Source organism: Pongo abelii, chromosome 2, assembly GCF_028885655.2.
Source record: "Pongo abelii isolate AG06213 chromosome 2, NHGRI_mPonAbe1-v2.0_pri, whole genome shotgun sequence".
NCBI classification, from domain to species: domain Eukaryota; kingdom Metazoa; phylum Chordata; class Mammalia; order Primates; family Hominidae; genus Pongo; species Pongo abelii.
Genome location: NC_085928.1, coordinates 24,233,273 through 24,260,824, shown reverse-complemented (window position 1 = coordinate 24,260,824; position 27,552 = coordinate 24,233,273). Strand labels below are relative to the sequence as shown.

Here is a 27,552-nt window from a genome sequence, read left to right as displayed (position 1 = left end):
GCAGGGCGAGATCACAGGACCACAGGACCGGGTGAAATTAGAATTGCTAATGAAGTTTCGGCACGCATTGTCATTGATAACGTCTTATCAGGGGACAGGGTTTGAGAGCAGACAACCGGTCTGACCAAAATTTATTAGGCGGGAATTTCCTCGTCCTAATGAGCCTGGGAGCACTACCGGAGACTGGGGCTTATTTCATCCCTACAGCTGCGACCGTAAAAGACAGCCACCCCTAAAGCGACCATTTCAGAGGCCTACCCTCAGGGACACATTCTCTTTCTCAGGGATGTTCCTTGCTGAGAAAAAGAATTCAGTAATATTTCTCCCATTTGCTTTTGAAAGAAGAGAAATATGGCTCTGTTCCACCCGGCTCACTGGCAGTCAGAGTTTAAGGTTATCTCTCTTGTTTCCTGAACATTGCTGTTATCCTGTTCTTTTTTCAAGGTGCCCAGATTTCATATTGTTCAAACACACATGCTCTACAAACAATTTGTGCAGTTAACGCAATCATCACAGGGTCCTGAGGCGACATACATCCTCCTCAGTTTACGAAAATGATGGGATTAAGAGATTAAAGTAAAGACAGGCATAGGAAATCACAACGGTATTGATTGGGGAAGTGATAAATGTCCATGAAATCTTCACAATTTATGTTCAGAGATTGCAGTAAAGACAGGCGTAAGAAATTATAAAAGTATTAATTTGGAGGACTAATAAATGTCCATGAAGTCTTCACAATTTATGTTCTTCTGCCATGGCTTCCGCTGGTCCCTCCGTTTGGGGTTCCTGACTTCCTGCAACACAATGGGAATGCCATTTTACACCCATTCAGATGGCTGTAATAAGAAAGACAGAGATTAGATTTGGTGAGGATGTGGAAAAGTTAAAACTCTCATACATTGCTGGTGGGAATGTAAAATGGTACAGGCATTTTGGAAAATAGTTTGGCACTTCCTAAAAATTTAAACAGAGTTACTATATGACCCAGCAATTCTTCTCTTAGATATATACCCCAGAGAATTTAAATATGTTCACATAAACATTTTTACATGAATATTCATAACAGCATTATTCATAATAAGCAAAAAGTTGAAACAACCCGAACATTAATCAATTGATGAATGCATAGATAAAATGTAGTATATTTGTATAATGAATTATTATTCATCCATAAGCTAGAATGAAGTAATGATTCATGCTGCAACATAGATGAACCTTGAATACCTACATAATGCTGAGTGATAGGCTATAGACACAAAGGGCCACAAGAGTGCATATCATTGATTGCACTATTGTGGGCCTTTGTGTCTGTTCCATTAATATGAAATTTCCAGAATTAGCAAATCCATAGAGACAGAAAGTAGATTAGTGTTGTTAGGACCTGGGTGGAGGGGGAAAGGGAGAGTAACTGCTAATGGGTATAGGATTTCTTTTCAGCATGATAAAAGTTTTCTGGAATTATATAGTGGTGATGATTGCACAGTTTTGTGAGTATACCAAAATCACTGACTTGTACATTGCAAAAGGATGAATTCTATAGCATGTGAATTATATCTCAATTTTTTAAAGTAAGTGCCTTGTTGGTATGGAACTCGGGCCTCAGGCAGCTCTTCCTCCATGATTTTGCTAGGTGCAGCCCACATCACTTCTGTCATGAGTTGCAGTTGCACACTGGTGCCTGTAGCTTTCCCAGGCAGGTATTGCACTCTCCTCAGTGTTCTACCCTTTTGGGGTCCCAGTGGTATCCCTGACCCCACATTTCTGCTGAGCATTATTCTAGTGGAGGGCCTCTGCACCTCTGCCCCTGCAGAAGGTCCCTGTTAGCTATATTAATCTCCAAATGGTCTCTAGGTCCTCTCCTGAAAATGCTCTTTCATGCTCTACCACATGGTCAGGCTGTGAATTTTCCAAATTTTTATGCTCTGCTTCCCTTTGAATTATAAATTCTGTCTTTAAATAAGTATTCTCTCTCTCATTTTACTGTAAGTGGCTAAAAGCAGCCATGCAGCATGTTGAGTGCTTTTCTGCCTAGATACTTTATTTTAATTTTGAGATGGAGTCTCGCTCTGTCACCCAGGCTGGAGTGCAATGGGATGATCTTGGCTCACTGCAACCTCTGCCTCCCGGGTTCAAGTGATTCTCCCTGCCTCAGCCTCCCAAGTAGCTGGGATTACAGGCACGCACCACCACGCCTGGCTAATTTTTGTATTTTTAGTAAAGACGGGGTTTCACCGTGTTGGCCAGGCTGGTCTCGAACTCCTGACCTCAGGTGATCTGCCCGCCTCGGCCTCCCAAATTGCTGGGATTACAGGCATGAGCCACCGCGCCGGCCTATTTTATTTTTTCTTTTCAAAGCTGCTTAGATATTTCTTCTTCCAGAAATTATAGCTTTGGTAATTAAATTCTCTTTGGGTAATTAATCCAGACCCAGAGAGCACTCCCAAAAGATGGCATTAATCCCATCAGCCCTCTCAGGTTTGGCCATCCCTAAAGCCCTAGGACATGGATACAATGCCACCAAGTTCTTTGCTATTTTATATAATGACCTTTGCTCTAGTTCCCAATAAGATATTCCTCATTTCCATCAGAGACCTTTTCAGAATGGCCTTTACTGTCCACATTTCTATGGACGTTCTGTTCACAACCACTTAAGTAATCTCTAAGAAGTTCCAGACTTTCCCTAGTCTTCTTGTTTTCTAAGCCATCACCAGAATTTCTCTTAATGACCCATTTATAGCAACCTAGGCTTTTTCTAGCCTGCTCCTCTAAATTCTTCCAGCCTCTAACCATCACCCAGTTCCAAAGCTGCTACCATATTTTCAGGTATTGTAATAGCAACAACCCTACTTCTTGGTCCCAATTTTCTGTCTTACTCTGTTTTCTGTTGCTATAACAGAACACCTAGACTGGGTAATTTATATAGAAAGGAGATTTATTTGGCTCATGGTTCTGGAGGATGGAAAGTTCAAGATCAGGTGGTCTCATCCGGCCAGGGTCTCATGTTGCATCATAATATGATGGATGCCATCGCATGGTGGGAACACATTTGAAAGAGACAAAACATGAGAGGCAACCTTGGTTTATAATAACCTGCTCTTTTGGTAATTAATCCAGACCCAGAGAGCACTCCCACAAGATGGTATTAAGCCCTTCATGAGGGATCCCTCATAACCCAAACACCTCTTAAAGTTCCTACCACCTCTCAATACCATTACATTGAGGACCAAGCCGCAACATGAGTGTTGATGGGGACAAACCGTATTCAAACCATAGCAACTACCAAAACTCATTAAAAAATCTGCTTGTGAGGCTATGGAGTGTGCCACAGATACTGAATCACTGAGACCGTTCAGACCATTTTTGATTAGAAGCCAACTGTTAGAATTTTTGGACTGCAAGATGCTGGTTTATTGAGTTTTACTGTATTTACATATATAAATATGCACAAAAAAGTGTTCAAATCACTTAGAATAGGAAGATGCTATTTTTGAAAATGATTTTAGAGAACTACAAGAAAAGAAGAAATTGGGGTCTTTGAGGACAGAAACTTCAAATGTTAAATTTTTAAAAAAATTTTATTGTTTCAAATATTGCATCTACCTCATTTTCTCCTGGGACTTTGTTTACATGTGTGTTAGACCTCCTCACTGTATTATCAGTCTCTTATCCTTTATTCTCTATTTTCCATTATTTTTGTGGCAGCATTTTGAGTCCTAGAGTGATGTGTTCTTCCAGGGAGGATTTTCATATACAGCCATCAAGCAATCTGGAATTGTCCTTTCCATTTGTAAGGATTAAGATGATTTGAAGTTGGGCTCCAGTCCTTGTGTTGTTGATCTCTAATTTTATTCTGTGTTCATAGAGAACATAGTTTATGTGGCTTTAATCCTTTCAAATTTACTGAAACTTGTTTTGTGGCCTAGCATATGGTCTGTTCTGGAGAATGTTCCATGTGTGCTTGAAAAAAATGTGTATTTTGCAGTTGTTGGATGGAGTGTTTTATAAATGCCAGTTAGGTGTAGTTGGTGGAAAATGTTCAAGTCTCTTATATCCTTGCTGGTTTTCTGTGTAGTCGTTCTATCAATTATTAAGAATGGGATATTGATACCTCCAACTTATTGAATGGTCTGTTCTTGCAGTTCTGTCATTTTTGCTTCATGCATTTTGGGGTTCTGTTTTGTATGCATTTATGATTATCTTCTTCATATATTGACCCTTTTATTATTATGAAATCTCTCTTAGTCTAGCAGTATTTCAGCTAAAAAGCAATAGAGCCACTCAGATTCTCTTGTGATTACTGTTTGCATGGTATATCTTTTTCTCATCTTTTTACTTTCAACTTTGTTGTGTTTTTGTAACTAAGGTGTGTGTCTCTTGTAGACAAAATATAGTTGGTTCTATGTTTTATCTAGTTTGACAATTTCTGTGTTTATTCCATTTACATTTAATGTAGTTATAATATGGTTAGATTTACAAATAACCATTTTGCTATTTATGTTCCATATGTTTTATATCTTCTTTTGTTCTTCTGTTCCCCTTCTTTATGTGTCAAATACATATTTTTTAAGGTAGCATTTTAATTCCTTTTGATTTAAAATTTTTTGAGGGTTGTTTTTAGTGATTGCTTGAGAGAGTACAGTATTCTTCAGATTCATACTAATTTAATTCTGCTAAAATATTGAACCTTTGCTTCAACTAATGTTATTATCCCATAAACCCAGCAATACAGTGTTATGATTATTGCTTCGTAGACCCTTATTTATTTATTTATTTATTTTTTTTGAGATGGAGTCTCACTCTGTTGCCCAGGCTGGAGTGCAGTGGCACGATCTTGGCTCACTGCAACGTCCACCCTCCGAGTTCAAGCGATTCTCCTGCCTCAGCCTCCCGAGTAGCTGAGATTACAGGCGCCTGCTACCCTGCCTGGCTAATTTTTTTGTATTTTTAGTGGAGATGGGGTTTCACTATCTTGGCCAGACTGGTCTTGAACTCCTGACCTCATGATCCACCCGCCTCGGCCTCCCAAAGTGCTGGGATTGCAGGCGTGAGCCGTCGTGCCTGGCCAACCCTTATGTCTTTTAAAGATATTAAGAGAGAAATGAGAAAATAGATTTACATAGTCTTTTAAAAATACCCATGTATTTATATTTCTGGTGGTTCTAATTTCTTCTGGTGAATTTGAGTTATCATATGTAATTTCCTTGCAGCTTGAAGGACATTCTTTATTTTTAATTTTAATTTTAATTTTTTTGGAGACAGAGTCTCACTGTCATCCAGGCTGGAGTGCAGTGGTGCGATCTGGGCTCCCTGCAACTTCTGCGTCCAGGGTTCAAAAGATTCTCCTGCCTCAGCCCCACGAGTAGCTGGGATCACAGGCATGCACCACCACACCCGGCTAATTTTTGTATTTTAGTAGAGTTGGGGTTTCACTATTTGGCCAGGCTGGTCTCGAACTATTGACCTTAGGTGATCCACCCACCTTGGCCTTCCAAATTGCTGGAATTATAGGGATGCATGTGCCACTACGCCAGGCTCGGACTTCCTTTAGTATTTCTTGTAAAGCAGGTCTGTTCTCTCCATTGTTAATGATGAGAAGTCACCTGCAAATTATACTGTTTTGCAAACTGTATGTGATGAGTCAATTTTTTTCTTGCTTGTTTCAGGATTTCTTCTTTGTTGTTCAGCAGTTTGAGTATTATATGTCTTAGCATGACTCTCTGTGTTTATCCTGCTTGGGATTCATTGAGTTTCTTTGATGTATACATTAATGTTTTCCATCAAATCTGGAAACTTATGACCATTATTTCTTCAAATATTTTTCTATCTTCCCCTTTTTCCTTCTGATACTCCCATCACATGTATTTTGGTTTCTTTGATGTTGTCCCGTAGGTCTCTGAGAGTCTGTTCATTTTCTTAAGTCTTTGTCCTTTCTGTTCTTCAAATTTGATAATTTTTACTAATCTATCCTTAAGTTCACGTATTCCTTCTTTGTCATTTTGAATTTGCTGTTGAGACCCTCTAGTAAATTTTTTATTTGAGTGATTGTAGTTTTCAACCCCAGAATGTCTGTTTCTTTACAATTTTTTGTGAAAAATCTATTTGCTTAGGTTCTTTACTTGTTGAGTCATTGTTGTCATACTTTCCTTTAGTTCTTCAAGCATGGTTCTCTTTGTTTTTTGAACGTATTCATAATAACTGATTTGATATCTTTGTCTGCTAAATTCAATGTCTGGGGACCCTCAAAGGCTATTTCTGTTTTTTTTTCTGTTTTTTCTTTCCTTAGTATGAGTCAAATTTTCCTGTTTCTTTGCATGTCTTATAATTTTTGTTGGAATATTGACAATTTAGATAATATATTGCAGCATCTGTGGATTCTGATTGCATTCCCTCCTGTCCCATGGGTTGTCATTGCTGATTTTTGTTTGCTTGTTTGTTTAATAATTTGCCTAGGGTAAATTTATAAAATCTGTTTGTCCTGTGGCATGTGTCTTTTCTGTTTATTATTGTTGTTGTTTTTATTTTTAAGGCTGGCTTCCTAGGGATCACCTCTTATGTCAGCCAATGATGTACTCAATGTACTTAAGTCCATAGAGCCAGTAAGGCTTTTCCCTTCTATTGACAGATCTGTGTTTAGATTGGGGAATGTATTCAAAGCTCTGGCCATTTAAAAAAATGTGGCAAGTGCAGCACACCAGCATGGCACATGTATATGTATGTAACTAACCTGCACATTGTGCACATGTACCCTAAAACTTAAAGTATAATAAAAAAAAAAGTGGCCATTTTAAAGTTTGTCCCAGTTTTTTATGTTCCCCTGAGACCTCTTGTGTCTTTGGCCAGGAAATGTGTGGATAGCCTGGGCTTTCTCTAGTTTGTATTACGCACATTGGAGCCTTTGTTCAGCTAGGAATATGTGACTAGTTTATCAGGCCCATCTATGGCTTCCTCTCCTTCAAGATCTTTCTAAGCTCCTTGCTAATCTGCCATTCTGCTTGCTCCAATTGGTACAGAGTTTTCCCTTTTACTCCTGGGCATAGATTTTCTGCCTCCAATCCAAATCACAGCTCAACTCTCTCTGTCAAGATAGCTGCCAGTTTTCATGATCTATTCCCACCCCCAAAGAACTACCACAAAGACTTAACAGGTGAAGGAAGAAGGGTAATGGGAACAGGCCCAGGAACGAGTGCCACAGACTTCCACCATCCTTACCTAAGTTCAGTGGATTTTCATGAACAAATACTTCTCAGTTGATTGTATTGTATGCCTTTGGTCATTTTCCATCATTTGAGATGATTATTTTTGACAGTTTTTTTCTAGTTATATATTTGCTTTTGCAGAGGGGATTGCCAAACTCCTCATCTCATCATGCTGGAAGTCTTCTTTGCTTCTTTTTGGTGTTTTTGAAATGTTTATTTATATAAGGACATACAAAATATTGCATAGAAAGCATATGATTTTAAATTCCACTTGATATTTATTTTCTAGGACACTATAATTACAATTAGGCAGAAATGTAATCTTTTTATTGTTGCAGATTTCAAGTTCCACCTATAAAGACAGGAATGAGGAATACAGAAGACAGTTCACACATCTGCCTGATACAGAGAGGCTGATAGCAGGTAAAAAAGAAATTTGCAAAAAAAATTTTTATTACCTCATTATAAAAAGAAAACCAGTAAGTGACAGTCTATGTAATAAAATTTAAGCCTTTATGCTAGACAGAATATAATTTTCAAGATAAGCATCATCCTTATGATCCAGCAATCCCATTTCTGGGTAGATATCCAAAAGAAAGGAAATCAATATATTGAAGAGATATCTGCACATTCATGTTTATTGTAGCACTGTTGACAATACCGAAGATATGGAATCAACCTAAGTAGCCATCAATGGATGAATGGATAAAGAAAATGTGGTACATAAATGCAATGAAATATTATTGAGCCATAAAAAAGAATGAAATGCTGCCATTTGCAACAGTGTGGATGGAACTGGAGGACATTATGTTAAATGAAATAAGCCAGGCACAAGAAGACAGATATCCCATGTTCTCACTCATATGTGGGAGCTAAAAAGAAATTGATCTCATGGAGATAGAGTAGAATGATGCCAGGTGTGGTGGCTCATGCCTGTTATCCCAGCACATTGGGAGACTGAGGCAGGAACATTGCTTGAGCCCAGGAGTTCCAGACCAGCCTGGTCAACATAGTCAGATCCTGTCTGTATTATAAAAAAAAAAAAAAAAATAGCCAGGTGTGGTGGTATGTGCCTGTAGTCCCAGCTGCTCAAGAGGCTGAGATGAGAGAATCACCGAAGCCCAGGAATTGGAGACTGCACGAGCTGTGGTGGTGTCACTTCGCTCTACCCTGGGCAACATAGTGAGACCCTGACCCACCCCCACATCCCCCCTCAAAAAAAGAGAGAGAGAGAGTAGAGTGATGGTTACCAGAGGGCTGGGAAGGGTACTAAGAAGGGAAGATAAAAAGGAGATGGTTAATGGGTACAAGAATACAGTTAGATAGAAGGAATAAGATGTAGTGTTCAGTATCACATGGGGAGACTATAGTTAACAGTAATTTATTGTGTATTTCAAAATAACCAAAAGAGTGGAATTGGGATGTTTCTAATACAAAGATATGATAAATAGTTGAGGTGATGATATCTCAATTACTTTGATTTGATCATTACAAAATATGTGCTTATTCCAGTATATCACATTACTCCATAAACCACAACCATTCAGTATCCATAATAATTAAAAATTTAAAGAAAAAGAAGCAGCATCTTCATAATTAGACAATGGAAAACTCAATTGCAATTCAGGGAGGAATGATTTTTGACTTATAAGAATTTTTTTTTTTGTTTGGCTGGGTGCAGTGGCGCATACCTGTAATCCCAGCACTTTGGGAGGCTGAGGTGGGAGGATTGCCTGAGGCCAGGAGTTCGAGACCAGCCTGGGCAACAAAGCGAGACCTTGGCTCAACAAATAAATAAAAGACATACACACACGCACACACACAGAGGAATATTAAGTACTAAGAAAATATAACTAAAAATAAATGATTTGTCACAATGATTTTGGTGCATCAAATTGGAGGGAAAATTTAAACTTGATGTTCAATATATATTAACTACCTCCAGAAAAATACACTGTCTAACAGATGTACTCATAGAGCAACTTCACAAATGTTCTAGGGCTAAATCATTATTTGTGTAATTGTTCACATGGATTTTTTTTTGAAGTAGGCTTTAAGAGGAAAAATTTAATCATTTTTCTTTTAAAAGTGTTTTATTTTTTACTATAAGCTTAATATATACTCATGACAATAAAACTACAGAGCTAAGTTTTAGTTTTAGTATATATTTAATTGAAAACATTTATTTAGGTTGGGTGTGGTGGCTCATGCCTGTAATCCCAACACTTTGGGAGGCTGAGGCGGGTGGCTTACTTGAGCCCAGGAGTTCGAGATCATCCTGGACAACGTAGTGAGACCTCATCTCTACAGTACTTTGGGAGGCCGAGGCGGGCGGATCATGAGGTCAGGAGATCCTGGCTAACACGGTGAAACCCCGTTTCTACAAAAAATACAAAAAATTAGCCAGGCGTGGTGGTGGACGCCTGTAGTCCCAGCTACTTGGGAGGCTGAGGCAGGAGAATGGCGTGAACCTGGGAGGTGGAGCTTGCAGTGAGCCAAGATCATGCCACTGTACTCCAGCCTGGGCAACAGAGTGAGACTCTGTCTCAAAAAAAAAAAAAAAAAAGCAACCAACAACAACAACAAAAAAATCAGATGGACATGGTGGCACGCACCTGTAGTCCCAGCTACTTAGGAGGCTGAGGTGGGAGGATTGCTTGAGCCCAGGAGGTGGAGGTTGCAGTAAGGAGAGGTCATGCCAGTGTACCCCAGCCTGGGTGACAGAACAAGATTTGTCTCAAACAAAAACAAAAATGAAAACAAAAACATTTATTTATATGAATTTCTCAGATTTTTGGTACTATTAGGAAATGTTTAATTCACTGTCTAGAACTCGATGAATTTCTAGACAGTTCAACTCAATAAATATCATAATGAATTAAAGCAATTTTTAAAAACATTGTTTATTGGAAGTAATACAGTCCCATGATAAAATTTGCAAATGCTACATAAGGACATAAAGTGAAAAGTGAAAAGTGAGTGATCCTTACAACCAAGACCACTTCAATGTTCTTCCTGGGAGATAACCACTGTTAGTAATTTCTTAGGTATAATTTCAGAAAATTTCTATATGGATTATATATATAGAAAAAAACTTAAATGGGAACAGACTGTGCTTATTGTTTTGAATCTTGCTTAGATCTCTTTTTTATTTGCTATTTGCACTACTATGAATCCACTTCATTCTTTTTTTTTTCCATACTTTTTTTTTTTTTTTTTGGAGATAGAGTCTCGCTCTGTCGCCCAGGCTGGAGTGCAGTGGTGTGATCTCAGCTCACTGCAACCTCCACCTCCCAGGTTCAAGTGATTCTCGTGTCTCAGCCTCTCGAGTAGCTGGGATTACAGGCACGCACCACCACGTCTGGTTAATTTTTGTATTTTTAGTAGAGATAAGGTTTCTCCATGTTGGCCAGGCTGGTCTTGAACTCCTGATCTCAAGTGATCTACCTGCCTTGGCCTCCCAAAGTGCTGGGATTACAGGCCTGAGCCACTGCACCCAGCCAAGAAGCCATTAAAAAAAAAATCAATTGTACTGAAGTATAAATTTATTACAATAAAACATATCCATTTTAGGGAATCCATTTTTGAAAACCACTGAGGCTAGGCATGGTGGCTCACACCTGTAATCCCAGCACTTTGAGAGGCTGAGGTGGGCAGATCGCTTGAGGCCAGGAGTTCAAGACCAGCCTGGGCAACATGGTGAAACCCTGTGTCTACTAAAAATACACACACACAAAAAATTAGCTAGGCGTGGTGGCGGGCGCCTGTAGTCCCAGCTACTCGGGAGACTGAGGCAGTAGAATGGCATGAACCCGGGAGGCGGAGCTTGCAGTGAGCCGAGATCACGCCACTGCCCTCCAGCCTGGGCAACAGAGCAAGACTCTGTCTCAAAAAAAAAAAAAATAATAATAATTAGCCGGGTGTGGTGGCACACGCTTTTAATCCCAGCTACTCGGTAGACTGAGACATGAGAATCGCTTGAACCCAGAAGGCGGAGGTTGCAGTGAGTTGAGATCGCGCCATTGCACTCTAGCCTGAGCGACAGAGCGAGACCCTGTTTCAAAACAACAACAACAACAACAACAGCAACAACAAAAAACACTCGAAAAAGTCTGCTGATATATATCAAAGTCTGCTGATATATATCAAATAGTCTTCAGTTAAATAATCTAAGTGGTTACTATGCCATTGAACATAGTTAATGTAAAATAATACAGTGGTTCTCAAAGTGTGGTCCACAGACTAGCAACACTGTTAGTACCTGAGAGCTTGTTAGACACACAGATGCACCCCAGAACTATTTAATCGGAAACCTTGGGGGAGAGGCCTAGCAATCTGTGTTTTTTTGTTTGTTTGTTTGTTTGTTTTTTTTTTTTTTTTTTGGAGACAGACTCTCACTCTGTCGCCCAGGCTGGAGTGCAATGGCATGATCTCAGCTCACTGTAACCTCTGCCTCCTGGGTTCAAGCGATTCTCCTGCCTCAGCCTCCCGAGTAGCTGGAATTACAGGTGCCCGCCACCATGGCTAATTTTTGTATTTTTAGTAGAGATGAGGTTTCGCCATGTTGGCCAGGCTGGTCTCAAACTCCTGACCTCAGGTGATCCGCCCGCCTTGGCCTCTCAAAGTGCTGGGATTGCAGGTGTGAGCCACCACACTTGGCTGCAATATGTGTTTAGTAAGTCAGCCAGGTATTTCTGATCTGAAGTTTGAGAAGCATTGAATTGATAAAATGGTTTGGTGGTTTGGAAAAAAATTTCAGGATATTTCAAGGTGACCTTTAGCCCAATCTCTGTTTTAGTGATGAATACTAGTTAATGGGTAACCTAACCTGCTTAATTATTTACAAGAAAATTCTGTTTGGTGGCACCTCACTTTTGTTTTGCTGATGGAAGCATTGTGAAAGACTGAATTACTTTGCTCAATTTTTAGTATTTGCTTAGACATTTAACATGACTAAGTGGAAACATTTTGAGATTTATTCAACATCTACCTAAAATTGCTAATTAGTTTATAGAGTTTTAAAATTTAGCAGTTAAGCTAAATCTCCTCATAGCAGCCTTTTGTACCTTATATTACTAATAATTTAGCAGTACAGTTTACATTCTCCACAGAGCCAGATCTTAACCTTAAAGGTATGGTATTAACTTGTTTGGCAGGCAGACTTGATTTTGCTGGACTTTAGTGGTGAGGTGGAGAGAATCAACTTTTTTTTTTTGGAGACGGAGTCTCGCTCCCTGGAGTGGAGTGGCACGATCTCGGCTCAGTGCAACCATCACCTTCCAGGTTCAAGAGATTCTCCCGCCTCAGCCTCCCAAGTAGCTGGGATTACAGGTGCCCGCCACCACGGCTAATTTTTGTATTTTTAGTAGAAACAGGGTTTCCCCATGTTGGCCAGGTTGGTCTCCAACTTCAGAACTCAAGTGATCCGCTGGCCTCGGCCTCCCAGTGTTGAGATTACAGGCGTGAGCCACTGTGCCCAGCCCAGCTGAGAGAAACAACTTTGAAACTGACTTAAAATGTATACAGTTTTCTGAGTCATCTTTGATCCCTCTTTACTTTTGTCTAACATCTAATCAATTACCAATTCACCATCAGTACTACCTCCTAAATATGTCTTAATCTAACTACTCTGTCTCTTACTATGGTCACCTTCTGGTCTGAGTCACCATCAGCTTTTCTCTGGACTTCCAACTAATTTATCATAATTCATTCTCACAATGTGAATAAAGTAATCTTTAAATGTATACATCTGTTCCTGTTCCTTCCACTTAAAGGTCATCGGTGGCATCTCATGACAACCACAGTCTACTATGGCTTGTGAGACTTTACATGATGTAGCTTCTCTAGCTTCTCCAGCCCAAAGATCTAATAGTTCCTCAAATGTGCTGTGTTTCTTTCTACCAAAAGGCCTTTGCATGTGCTGTTCCCTTATGATCCTCCTGACCCTTTATTGATCTTTTCATGTTAAAGATCAGTTTTTTTTAGGAGAATCCTTCCTGATACACACTCTCTGCCCTGCCCTCCTCATACCTGCATATGCTCTCATAGCTTTCTCTACATTTGGGTCATTATCATATTTATTTTTATATTTGTTTATTTTCTGCCTTCCCTGTACATTGTGTTCCATGAAGGCAAGAGCCATTTCTGCTAATCCTAGTACACAGCAAAATATCTGACATATGGTGTCCAAAGTTTATGAAGGAATGAATGAATGAACTAATGAACAAAAAGTGATGACTTTCCATCTGTTGAAATATAGTATAAGGTCTATTAATTTCTCAGATTTTCGTGAATAAGCTGTATCTTATTTTTGTGTATGTAGATTATGCTTGTGCTCTTCAGAGGGACATTTTGCTTCAGGGACGACTATACCTTTCAGAAAACTGGCTATGTTTCTATAGCAACATCTTCAGATGGGAAACTACAGTAAGACATTTTGCATTTGATTTGTTGATACAAATAATTGCATAGAGATATATACAGTTCTTCCAAAAACTGTACTTTAGATGATTCCAAAGTAAATTTATATATATTTGTGCATCTAAACTAGTGTGCATGTAAATACAAACATGTGTTGTATATATAAGTATGTAATATATTTTTCTGATTTAATACATTGAGCTCCAGTATAGTTAAAGATATTTTAATTGAAAAAAAGCTTGAACATATATCTTAATGGCTGCCAAAACCATGTCTTAAGTGACAGACTGTCTGATTTTTGTTTGTGTGTTAATGTGGAGCATGAACACCCACATGTCTTTTCAAACTTTGTACTAATGTTAGATAGAGGAGTTGTTGGGGGAGAATACTGCAGGACAAACTGCTTACCCTGTTTTTCTCAGAGTATACAAGCGTGTACTTACTAACTCCTTCAGGTCGAAAAACCTGAAGAATATTCAACTGCGAAGTTGAATATTCTGGATTAGATTGATGGGATACTTGGCATTTTGTATTGTGTATGTTTCTCAAAAATACATTAAAAAATTCTTTCGTGTGTTTAGATTTCTATTGCTTTAAAGAATATAACCTTCATGACCAAGGAGAAAACTGCTCGACTCATCCCAAATGCTATCCAGATAGTTACAGAAAGTGAAAAGGTGAAAAACTTTTCTATCTTTGTTATATTACATAATGTGAAGAAAATCTGCCTCATACTCATCATCAATGTTGGGAAATTAGGCAGTTCTTCCTGGAGTTAGGAATATCTGATACACATATGTTTAATACTAGAATTCTGTATGCAGTTATATTAGTGGTTAACTTTAAATGACTGCTGACATTTTTTGTACTTTATAGTTTACAGATAACTTTCACTCATATTTTTTCATTTCTAGGCAGGGTAACATTAGCACAATGTCCTTATTTCTAAATACTCTAATAATCCCATGAGTATTTTTCAGTCAGTAATAACTGCACAATAGCAACTAACAAAAAATGCTCCTGGTGAACAGAGATTTGGATAGCATACACATAAACACTAACCACTGTATTCTTTTTTTAAAAAATGGCAATTATCCTTAACTGACATAATTTTTATTATTCACCTACAATATCTGCCATTTCTTAGTGGGGGGATATATCAAGAATATTTCTTAACCACCTGGAAAATTGGTTAGGGCCCTGTGTGAGAGACATTAGAAGTGTAGTGATGAGAAAGAAAGAGAAGAAAGGAGGAGAGGAAGGAAAGAAAGAAAAAAAAGGAAAGAGAAAAAAGAGGAGGGGTAGGGAGGGAGAAAAAGAGACAGGGAGAGTTTTGGGGGAGGAGGGGAGAGAGAATTAGTACCATGATATTAAATCTTTGTAATTATACTTTTTAATCTTGTGGAGATTCTTCTAAATTCACTTTAAATTTTATCTTACTCTTTTTTTAGAGACAGGGTCTTGCCATGTTGCACAGGCTAGCCTTGAGCATTTGGGGTCATGCGATCCTCCAACCTTAGCTTCCCAAGTAGCTGGGACTTCTGGTGTGCACCACTGAGCCTGGCTATTTTTATTTTTAAACAGTCTTATCCCTACAGAACACTTGCAAATGCAGTACAAAGAGCTTTTGCTCCTACATTAATTGAGAATAAATTCTCACTTTGATCCTCCATCACCTTAGATATTCTGGCATGTACTTCCAACAAAGACATTTTTCTATATAACCACAATATAATTCAACATCAAAAAATTAACACTGATCTGTTACCGCCATTCAGTTCTTAGATCCCATTCAATTTCCATAACTATCCCAATAATATCCTTTATAGCAAACAGACTCAGTTCAGGATTACACATTACATTTAGTTATCATGCTCTTTAATTTCCTGGAAGAGCTCCTTAGTCTTTTCTTGACTTTATGTCCTTGATACTTTTAAAGATTACAGGTCAGTTATTTTGTAGGATATCTCTCAATTTGTGTTTGTCTGATGTTCCCTTGTGATTAAATTTAGGTTGTGTGATTTTGGAAGAAATACATGGAAATGACGCTCTGCTCTCACCACTACATCCTATCAGATGGCACATGATTTTAACTTCTACCATTACTGGTGATATTTACTTTGAACATTCGATTAAGGTGGTGTCTGCAGAATTTAGTATAATCTATTTTCCTTTGTAGTAATAAGTATTTTGGGGAAAGGTTTTTTTTTTTTTAAGAGATGGAGTTTTGTTTTTATTGCCCAGGCTCAAGTGCAATGGTGCAATCTTCGCTTACTGCAACCTCCGCCTCCTTGGTTCAAGCGATTCCCCTGCCTCAGCCTCCCAAGTAGCTGGGATTACAGGCATGCGCCACCATGCCCAGCTTATTTTTTTGTATTTGTAGTAGAGATGGGGTTTCACTATTTTGGTCAGGCTGGTCTTGAACTCCTGACCTCAGGTGATCTGCTCACCTTGGCCTCCCAAAGTGCTGGGATTACAGGCGTGAGCCACCGCGCCCAGCCTGGGGAAAGGTATTTTGAAACTATGCAGATATACCATTCTTACCATACTTCGAATTTATTCATTCATTTACTTATGTCAGTGTGAACTGGTAATTTCTTATCTTATTCAATGAATTATAAGCCATTACTATCATTATTTATTTTGATGCTCACATCATCCCAAATTTGGCCAGTGGGAGCCCCTTCAAGCTGGCTTCAGTATCCTTTTGAGTATTCTCAGTGTGTTTGAGCATTTACCTATTTTTTTGGCCCAAGATGTTTCAGGCTTTCCCTCCCCCAGCCCTGGGATCAACCACTTCTCCAAGGAGTCCTGGTTTCTTTTAGGGGAAACTGAAAGAAGCCAGTGTATTCATTGCTGTGGGGTTGGGGGAGGGGTATCACTATTTTGAAACCCTTTAAGGGAGCATAATAATGGTGTACATTAAATGTATATAATCACAGACACATATGCATAATGCATACACATATATACACTCACTTATACATCTATTTATCCATCTATCCATCCATCCATCTAAAACATAAATTCACATCAGGACCTTCAAGTCCCATCTAACACCACAGAGTTTATTTTTGTTTTCTTCCTTTCCATATTTGTAACTCCCTTCCTGGCTGTGAGAAACCAGGCTCCCGTTATCCTTAATATAGTTACTTATTTAACCACTGGGCCTTTGTATAACCAATCTTCATCTCCGCTGCCACCTGTCTCCCACATGGATGCCTCATTGCCTGAGTTGGTTTCTGACTCTTAGAATCAGGTTGCTGCCCATCACACGACGACACAGATGCTCTCATCATGTAAAAATTCTTGGCCAGGTGCAGTGGCTCACACCTGTAATCCCAGCACTTTGGGAGGCTGAGGAGGGCGGATCACGAGGTCAGGAGTTCGAGACCAGCCTGGCCAATATGGTGAAACCCCATCTCTGTTAAAAATACAAAAATTAGCTGGGCATGGTGGTGTGCACCTGTAATCCCAGCTATTCAGGAGGAGGAGGCAGAAGAATCGCTTGAACCCGGGAGGTGGAGGTTGCAGTGAGCTGAAACCGTGCCACTGCATTCCAGCCTGGGTGACAGAGTGAGACTCCGTCTCAAAAAAAAAACCAAAAAACAAACAAACCAACTCTCTTTATCCTGCTTAGGCTGATACTCCATGCCAAGTTGCTTTACCCTCTGCCAGATTGCCCTCTACAGGGACACCCTCTGTTCCCTGCTTGTGCCAGTTTGTCACTATTTGTGGTTGCTGTCCCCACCCTGCTTAGGCTCTGATACTCCAGCACAAGACCACCTTCATGAGCTCTATAACACTACGCCGCCCTCACCTGCTCTGGTTCTGACATGTCATTATAGGGCGTGCTCATTTGTGGCCACTCTTCACCATGTTTGGTCTTTGACACTTGACACCACACACAAAGCTACCTCTTTATGTGGTCACCCTCCTTGAGCTCTGACTCGTGCTCCTCCTCCATACTTTTTTCACCCCATTCTTGTTCTAATACAGTTCTCCACATCATCCCCATATGTGGAGGCCCTTACTCATTTGGGCTCTGACACTCCACACAGGGGATGACCTCTTCCTTTTTTTTTTTTTTTTTTTTTTTTTTAGACAGAGTTTCACTCTTGTCAACCAGGCTGGAGTGCAATGGCATGATCTTGGCTCACTGCAACCTCCACCTCCTGGGTTCAAGCAATTCTCCTGCCTCAGCCTCCCAAGTAGCTCAGATTACAGGTGCCCGCCACCACGCCTGGCTAATTTTTGTATTTTTAGTAGAGACGGGGTTTCACCATGTTGGCCAGGCTGGTCTTGAACCCCTGAGCTCAGGCGATCTGCCTGCCTCGGCCGCCCAAATTGTTGGGATTACCAGCGTGAGCCACCACGCCCGGCTGACCTCTTCATTCTTATCTGGTTTGGACACTCTGCTTTAGGCTACTTTTTTAGCCTCTCTTGCCTCCCACACTCCTAGTATGGATGCCTACTTTTCTCTTTTCCACCAATAGCTTTAGGGCTGAACTGTTCAGGAAGGAAAGAGGAAGACTCAAATATTCTTAGTTTTACAATTAATACATAATATACCTTTTCATTTTTTAACAAAATCATCAAACAGTTTCAAAACTAATATCTTCATTCCATACCCATAATCCCCAATTCCATTTTCTTTCTAGAGGCAAATGCTATCAGTTTGGTATATATCTTTTCAGACTTCCTTTCTTTGTATTTACATACAGGCATACATATATAAATATATAGTTTTGCTCTTTTTTAAAAAAAGTAAATGTAATCTTACATGTGTTGTTCATCAGCTCTCCTTTTTTTTGAAAACAACAACAACATTATCTCTTGTAGTTGTAGGTCTGCACATGTAGATAGACCCACCTCTTTTTTAAAAAATGCTGTATGGTACTTCATAGAATGGATATGCCGTGATTTCCTTTACAATTAGTTTCTTTCTAATATTTTGTTATTACAAACGGTGCTGCAGTGAACAGCCTGACCATGCCCTCTTATGCTCATGTGTGACTGTTTCTCACATATGTATTGGAATTTCAGGATCAAGCATTTAAATTTTAATAATGACAGTAAGTCAGCATTTACTGAACACTTACTGTTATCTAGACACTGCTTTAAGCTCTTTACATATATTTTCATATTTAATTCTTATAGAGATCCACTATGATAATTATTCTCATTTTGCAGATGAGAAAACTAAAGAAAAGAAAAGTGAGCCAATTCACAGTACTAACAATAGATGATAGAACAACAATGTGAACCCAGTTCATTTAATTGCAGAGACCCTAGTCTTAGCTTCCTCACTATGTTAACTCAATGATTTCATTTTTTCATCATCATGGTAAAAAATTCTGTACTACTAAATATTCACCCCTTTTATGTACTCTATGACTAAAGGAAGGCTAATCATAGCAATTTTAGTTGTTTTGGGTTCTAGATTATGTTCTATGCCCCAGCGACTTAGAGGTATCATTATCCAGAACTCTTCCCAAACTCATAAGAAGGCTATTATTGAATCAAGATTTATTTAATTTAATTTATTTATTTATTATTTTTGTCTGAGATGGAGTCTCGCTCTGTCACCCAGGCTGGAGTGCAGTGGTGCGATCTTAGCTCGCTGCAACCTCTGCCTCCCTGGTTCAAGCGATTCTCCAGCCTCAGCCTCCCGAGAAGCTGGGGCTACAGGCATATGCCACTACCATGCCAGGCTAATTTTTGTATTTTTAGTAGAGATCGGGTTTCACCATGTTGGCCAGGCTGGCCTTGAGCTCCTGACCTCAGGTGATCCACCCACCTCGGCCTCCCGAAATGCTGGGATTACAGGCATGAGCCACCATGCCCAGCCAAATCAAGATTTATTAATATGTTTTTAAAGTTGGATATCTAGCAAGGAATAAAAGAAAAGTAGTAATTTATGTAGATTATCCAGAAAGCTGGGCGTTTTAAGGAGTTGGGAATGTGGTGGTTGTGCATGAGAGTGGATAAAGTTGATACTAAGCTATATAGTACAAGAAGTGGGAATTAGCAAGCATAACACAGTGGTGAAAATGAGATAGACTAGGAGATTTTTAAAATCTATATATCTGAATACAGGGTTGTAAGGTTACTATAATTAGGCAAAACAATTTGGCCTAAGAAAAGGGAATAGGGAAGAGCAAGTATTGATTGTTAGATCACGTATTATGTATATAATTCTATTTGGAAGAGATCCTGCATTTATCTTCTTTGTAAAAAGTTTTACTTTATGAATAATGTATAGCAAAGTTTCAATTTAATGAATTAGAAAATAGCACTCTAAAGTCTTTCTATGAAAAGCATTAACATCCAAAATATTATTTGTTTGGTGTTTTACTTAATAAAATAACTTAATCCAGCATAGAACTGAGCTTTCTCCTTCCTAAGGATAACTGCTCAGCCATGAAAGGTCATTAACTAGGGAACTGGGAGAGATAAAACACTGCGAAGACTGTATTTAGTGCTGTCTTGTTGCATTTTCTTATAAAAGTCTATTTTAAAATAAGACTTTGCAAAAATCAATTAAGTAAAAATGTAGAATTATAGATTGAAACATGCTACTTTTCTCTTATACCATTCAAAGAAAAGTGCAGTGTTAGCATGGGTGCTTTATATCTATAATTAGCAGAGAGGTATTTCTGGAGTTTTTAGAAGACCATGAAAACTGATATAATTAAAAATTAAGATCCTTAAATCTATCTCTGAAATCCACATGTATTTTTCTCTTATTCCTTTGTGTATACTTGGCTCAAGTGGCAGCCAATTCATATCTCTTTGCAAAGTTCAGAATAAAATAAAGTTTTCATTTTTTCATAATTTTATTTAGATTGATTTCCACAGTAAAACTGATAAACATAAATAGCTACCTATTTCAAGTCCCCATTGCTAGTAAATACTGACAAAATTGTGTTTATTGGAAGATACAATTTGTAAAGACACCTTGTTCATATAGCAACTTCCTGTGTTTCTTCTATTATAAGAAAAAGTTAAATAAAAATAGTATACAAAGTAGGCAATGTTGACCTACTAGTTTGCTTTAACCATAAGCAAGTCCCCATAGACCTTCATGACAGATAATCTTCTCTTATTTTCCATGACACTAAAATTGTCCTATTATTTTTCTTTGCAGTTTTTCTTCACATCTTTTGGTGCCAGGGATAGAAGTTACCTCAGTATCTTTAGGTTGTGGCAGAATGTATTATTAGATAAGGTAAGTGTTCATACCAGAGGCAGTTGCTTATTATAAGAATCTCCTAGTATATTTGTGAATTGAAAAGCTCCTTTTTATTTTTCTTAACTAAATTTGACTAGATAATTGAAATTCTAAGTAGAAACTTCAATCAAAGCAAGATCTATAGTTACAAGTTAAGATGTTAATTATAATCCCCAGGATAATCACCAAGAAAATAAATAAAAATAAAAAATAAAAAATAAACAGCAAAGGAATTAAAATGATACACTAGAAAATATGTTTTTAACATATAGGAAAGCAGTAATGGTGGCACATAGGGACAAAGATGACACAGGACATATAGAAAACAAACAGCAAAATAGCCATTAAACATAAGTGGATTAAACACTGCAACCAAAGGGCAGAGATAGGCAGAATGAAAAAATACATGAACCAAGCCAGGAACAGTGGCTCATACCTGTAATCTTAGCACTTTGGGAGTCTGATGTGAGTGGATTGCTTGAGCCCAAGAGTTTGAGACGACCCTGGGTAACACAGCAAAACCCTGTCTCTACAAAAAATACAAAAATTAGCTGGGTGTGGTGACGCTTACCTGTAGTCCCAGCTACTCGGGAGGCTGAGGCAGGAGAATGGCATGAACCCGGGAGGTGGAGCTTGCAGTGAGCTGAGATCACACCAACTGCACTCCAGCCTCGGCGACAGCGAGACTCTGTCTCAAAAAAAAGAAAAAAAAAAGAAATTAGAGGCGCAGTGGACCACTCTCCGCTTTCCCCCCTTCCCCCTCCCTCCCTTTTCCCTTCCTCCTTTTTCCCTAGCCCCCTCCCCCGCTGCGCCCTCCTCCAGTTATCCTTCCTCTTTCCTCCTGGTCTCGGAGGACCCCATCCTAGCCCGACCTGTCTCGGCCCGCAACCTCCCCAAAGGCGTCGGTGCCACTCCCAGCCCATGTGGGCCCCCGCGGGCTGCCCACGCCTGTCCCCCAGCTCCCCGTTCCGCTGGGCTTTCCCCTTGCCAGGGGTGGCTTTCTGAGCCGCCCGCTCCGTGCCCCTCTCTGCATTCTCTCCTGCCACTCGGGGGCCCCGTTCCCTCTCCCTTCGGCGGGGGGCTGGCAGAGCTGGGCCGCAGGGGCCCTGGTGCCGGCGGTGCCGGGGTCATCCAAATGATGCGGACGCAGTCTGCTGGGCTGCGCACGTTCGTGGCCTTCGCCTCCAAGCTCTGGAGCTTCTCCATTTACCTTTTGCGGGGGCAGATCCGCACGGTAATTCAGTACCAAACTGTTCGATATGATATCCTCCCCTTATCTCCTGTGTCCCGGAATCGGCTAGCCCAGGTGAAGAGGAAGATCCTGGTGCTGGATCTGGATGAGACACTTATTCACTCCCACCATGATGGGGTCCTGAGGCCCACAGTCCGGCCTGGTAAGCCTCCTGACTTCATCCTCAAGGTGGTAATAGACAAACATCCTGTCCGGTTTTTTGTACGTAAGAGGCCCCATGTGGATTTCTTCCTGGAAGTGGTGAGCCAGTGGTACGAGCTGGTGGTGTTTACAGCAAGCATGGAGATCTATGGCTCTGCTGTGGCAGGTAAACTGGACAATAGCAGAAGCATTCTTAAGAGGAGATATTACAGACAGCACTGCACTTTGGAGTTGAGCAGCTACATCAAGGACCTCTCTGTGGTCCACAGTGACCTCTCCAGCATTGTGATCCTGGATAACTCCCCAGGGGCTTACAGGAGCTGTCCAGACAATGCCATCCCCATCAAATCCTGGTTCAGTGACCCCAGCGACACAGCCCTTCTCAACCAGCTCCCGATGCAGGATGCCCTCAGGTTCACCGCTGACGTTCGTTCCGTGCTGAGCCGAAACCTTCACCAACATCGGCTCTGGTGACAGCTGCTCCCCCTCCACCTGAGTTGGGGTTGGGGTGGGGAAAGGGAGGGCGAGCCCTTGGGATGCCGTCTGATGCCCTGTCCAATGTGAGTACTGCGTGGGCAGGGTCTGCCCCTCCTACCCCTCTGCCCCGGGAGCCCTACACTCCACTTGGAGTCTGGATGGACACATGGGCAGGGGGCTCTGAAGCAGCCTCATTCTTAACTTCATGTTCACACTCCATGGAAACCCCAGACTGGGTGGGACACAGGCGGAAGCATAGGAGAGTCGAATCAGTGTTTGTGAAGAGGTAGGACTGGCCAGAGTGACAGACATACGGTGATCTAGGAGGCTCAAAGAGAAGCCAAGTCAGCTTTGTTGTGATTTGATTTTTTTTTTAAACTCTTGTACAAAACTGATCTAATTCTTCACTCCTGCTCCAAGGGCTGGGCTGTGGGTGGGATACTGGGATTTTGGGCCACTGGATTTTCCCTAAATTTCTCCCCCCTTTACTCTCCTTCTATTTTTCTCTCTTTAGACTCCCTCAGACCTGTAACCAGCTTTGTGTCTTTTTTCCTTTCTTCTCTTTTAAACCACGCATTATAACTTTGAAAAAAAAAAAAGAAATTAGAAAAAGGACAGCAAACTAAATGCAAAGCAAGAAGAAGCAAGGAAATAATAAAGATTATAACAGAAATGAATGAAGTAAAGAATAGAAAAATAGACAACAGAACCAAAACTTTTTCCTTTTTTTTTTTTTTTTGAGATGGAGTCTCGCTCTGTCACCAGGCTAGAGTGCTGTGGCCCGATCTCAGCTCACTGCAACCTCCAACTCCCTGGTTCAAGGGATTCTCCTGCCTCAGCCTCCTGAGTAGCTGGGATTATAGGCATGCGTCACCACGCCCAGCTAATTTTTGTATTTTTAGTAGAGATGGGGTTTCACCATGTTGGCCAGGATGGTCTTGATCTCCTGATCTCGTGATCCGCCTGCCTTGGCCTCTCAAAGTGCTGGGATTACAGGCATGAGCCACCGCGCCCAGCCTTTTAGTTTTTTTTTTTGGGGGGGACAGAGTCTCACTCTGTCGCCCAGGCTGGAGTACAGTGGTGGCACAATCTCAGCTCACCACAACCTCCATCTCACAGGTGCAAGCGATTCTCCTGCCTCAGTCTCCCAAGTAGCTGGGACTACAGGCTCCTGCCACCACACCCGGCTAATTTTTGGTATTTTTGGTAGAGGTGGGGTTTCACCATATTGGTCAGGCTGGCCTCTAACTCCTGACCTCTGGTGTTTCACCCACCTTGGCCTCCCAAAGTGCTGGGACTGCAGGTGTGAGCCACCGCACCCAGCCCAAAAGTTGCTTCTTTATAAAAAATGAGGCCGGGCACCGTGGCTCATGCCTGTAATCCTAGCACTTTGGGAGGCCGAGGTGGGTGGGTCACGAGGTCAGGAGATCAAGATCATCCTGGCTAACATGGTGAAACCCCGTCTCTACTAAAAATACAAAAAATTAGCTGGGCGTGGTGGTGGGCACCTGTAGTCCCAGCTACTCGGGAGGCTGAGGCAGGAGAATGGTGTGAACCCGGGAGGCGGAGCTTGCAGTGAGCTGAGATCGCGCCACTGCACTCCAGCCTGGGTGAAAGTGCAAGACTCTGTCTCCAAAAAAAAAAAAAAGAAAGAAAATTGACAAACCTTTAGCTAGATCAACCAAGAAAAAAAGAAGACTAAAATTGTAAAATTTAGGACTGAAAGTGGTGACAATACTACTAAACTTATAAAAATAAGAAAATTATAGGGAAATATTATGAATAATTGTATGCCAACAAATTATTTACTCTAAATGAAATGGATAAGTACTTAGAAAGTCACAAACTACTAAAACTGACTCAAGTAGAAATAGAGAATTTGAATAGACCTATAACAAGAAAAGAGATTGAATTAATGATAAAGAACCTACCACAAAGAAAAAGCCCAGGCCCAGGTGGCTTCATTGGTGAACCAACTGTTTACAGTAGAAGTAACACCTGTCCTTCACCTAGTATTCTAAAAATAGAGGGAACACTTCACAACTTGATCTATGAGTACAGTATTACCTTGATACCAAAACCAGACATCACCACAAGAAAACTCTGGACCAGTATCCCTTATGAACAATGACACAAAAATCCTCAACAAAATATTAGCAAATCAAATCCAGCAACATATGAAAAGGTTATATACCATTATCAAGTAGAATTTATACAAGTTGAACTCAAAGCAGAGAGTAAAGTGGTAGTTGCCACGGGTAGGAAGAAATGGGGAGATGTTGGTTAAAGGATACAAAGTTTCATTTATGCAAGATGAATGAGTACTGGAGATCAAATGTGCACCGTGCTGACTACAGTTAACAATACTATGTTGTATACTTGAAATTTGCTAAGAGAGTATATCTTAAGTTTTTTCACCAGTACAAAAAAAGAAAGAAGGCAAGCAAATGATAACTACATGAGGTAATGGATATGTTAATTAACCTGATTGTGGCGACCACAATGTATATGCATATCAAAACATCAAGTTGTATACCTTAAATATGTACCATTCCTATTTGTTAATTATACTTCAGTAAAGCTGAAAAAAATTTTTTTTAAATACAAATGCTGTTGAGGATGTGGAGAAAGTGGATCCCTCAAGTACATTGTTGGAAAGATTGTAATGATGCAGCCACTTTGAAAAACAGTTTGGCAGCTCCTCAAAATGTTTACCATAGATCTGTTCTTACAAAAACTTGTACCCCAACGTTTATAGCAGCATTTATTATTCATAGTAGCCAAAAAGTAGAAACAATCCAAATGTCCATCAAGTGATTAATGTATAAATAAAATGTATGGCCTGGTGTGGTGGCTCATGCCTGTAATCCCAGACTTTGGGAGGCTGAGGCGGACAGGTCACCTGAGGTCGGGAGTTCGAGACCAGCCTGACCAATATGGAAGAAACCCCATCTATACTAAAAATACAAATTAGCCGGGCGCGGTGGCACATGCCTGTAATCCCAGCTACTCAGGAGGCTGAAGCAGGAGAGAATCACTTGAACCCGGGAGGCAGAGGTTGCAGTGAGCCGAAATCGCGCTATTGCACTCCAGCCTGGGCAGTAAGAGCAAAACTCCTAAAAAAAAAAGTATATCCACACAGTGGAATATCATTCAGTAATAAAATGTAGTGAAGTACTGATACATGCTACAACATGGATGAGCCTTGAAAACATAATGCTAAGTGAAAGACGCCAGTCACAAAAGAACACATACTGTAGGATTCTGTTCTTATGAAATGTTTAGAATAGGCAAGTTCATAGAAACAGAAATAGTAAAGTTATTGCCTGGAGGAGGGAGTAATGAGAAGTGACAGCTGATGGAGTCAGGTATCTTTCTGGGTTGACAACATGTCCTGAAATTAGCGGTGATGGTTGTTTAACTTTGGATATGTGAAAACCGCCTGAATTGTACACTTAGAGGGATGAATTTTCTGGTATGTGAATTATAGCACAGTAAAGCTGCTGTTAAAAGAAATGGTTTAAGGGGAACAGTAGAGATTTCCTGCAGATAAGAAAACCTCTTTTTTTTTTTCTAAATGGAGTTTTGCTCTTGTTGCCCAGGCTAGAGTGCAATGGCGATCTCGGCTCACTGCAACCTCTGTCTCCTAGGTTCAAGTGATTCTCCTGCCTCAGCCTCCCGAGTAGCTGAGATTACAAGCATGCGCCACTGAGCCTGGCTAATTTTGTATTTTTAGTAGAGACAGGGTTTCTCCATGTTGGTCAGGCTGGTCTCAAACTCCCGACCTCAGGTGATCTGCCCGCCTCGGCCTCCCAAAGTACTGGGATTACTGGTGTGAGCCTCCGCCCAGACAAGAAAGGTTCTTTCTTTGAAGCTGGCAGGTGGGAACTTAGCCTCTTCTCCTCCCTACTCCCCAGCTAAGCACCTCCCTGAAGTGGACACATTTTGGCCTCCAGAGGTCTTTATGTTGAATGGCCTTTTGAACTCAACGGGTGAGGACAGGCTCTCATAAGCAGTGCCCAAATCAAATGCTTTCACTGTGCTGGAGTGGGGACCCTTGGAGAAGTAGCCTACAAGTCTGAGATGGGGAAGGGACAGAGGAGAAAAGCGGGTGTGGGTGAGGGGGCTTGCCAAGCCCAGTCTCTCTGACCCATGGTAAAGGAATAGAAGTGACTAGCTTGGAAGCCCCAAGTCCAAGCCCCTGCTGAGTGTCTGTGGGTGTTTGGGTGCCCTGCTTTACCAGAGCCACATGCCCTTGCTCCTGACCTGGGTGATGCTCACAGGGCAGATCCACGGGCAGCAGGTCCTGCAGTGCACGGCGTCTACTACAAGGGCGTGGAGCAATGCATAGCTGTGTGCTGCTCTCAATTCAGCTCTACGCTGCCCTTCCAGGTTGCACTTTGGCAAGGAAGCCTCCTTCACCCACTGCAGGCTGGTCACTTTTAGATTCATTGTCATTACCGTGGGGTGCTCTATTTTAGCACTAGCTGAAAACTTCAGTGTTGCCGTAGGGACCTGGCTACCCCACCTCCAAATACCAACTTGTTGAGTGCTCAGAATCCATGAGGTGCATTCTCTCATTCTGGCAAGGCACCAGCGACTTATCGCAGCCTATGCTTGGTTATATACTGTATTGAATGTCCTTCCAAAATCACATTTGCGCTTATCACACACATGTGAGTTGGGATATGTCCTTATAAAAACAAATATCTCCAGGGAAGTGATAAAGTTCAGGTTTACAGATGAGCCAAGAGAGAAACTGAGTTCTTCACTTTAATGAAGAAGAAAGCTCTCTGAAGTGAGAAGAAGAAATGGAATTCCCGAATACTGGA

At 40.7% G+C, this 27,552-nt stretch overlaps 2 protein-coding genes across 4 annotated transcripts in view; both read left to right on the top strand.

Annotated features, from left to right (window-relative positions):
• The window catches only part of GRAMD1C (GRAM domain containing 1C), a 106,673-nt gene that overhangs the window by 22,952 nt on the left and 56,169 nt on the right, over positions 1 to 27,552 (top strand). For all 3 annotated transcript variants that reach the window (XM_024244018.3, XM_054550238.2, NM_001131897.2), the window contains 4 exon segments: positions 7,535 to 7,619; positions 13,519 to 13,622; positions 14,198 to 14,293; positions 20,767 to 20,847. In XM_024244018.3, coding sequence (XP_024099786.3) covers positions 7,535 to 7,619; positions 13,519 to 13,622; positions 14,198 to 14,293; positions 20,767 to 20,847 — 366 coding nt within the window.
• On the top strand, positions 20,916 to 23,595 carry LOC100456100 (CTD nuclear envelope phosphatase 1-like). Its single transcript, XM_054551507.2, has one exon. The coding sequence runs from the start codon at positions 21,464 to 21,466 to the stop codon at positions 22,715 to 22,717; it is 1,254 nt and encodes a 417-aa protein (XP_054407482.2). The 5' UTR covers positions 20,916 to 21,463; the 3' UTR covers positions 22,718 to 23,595.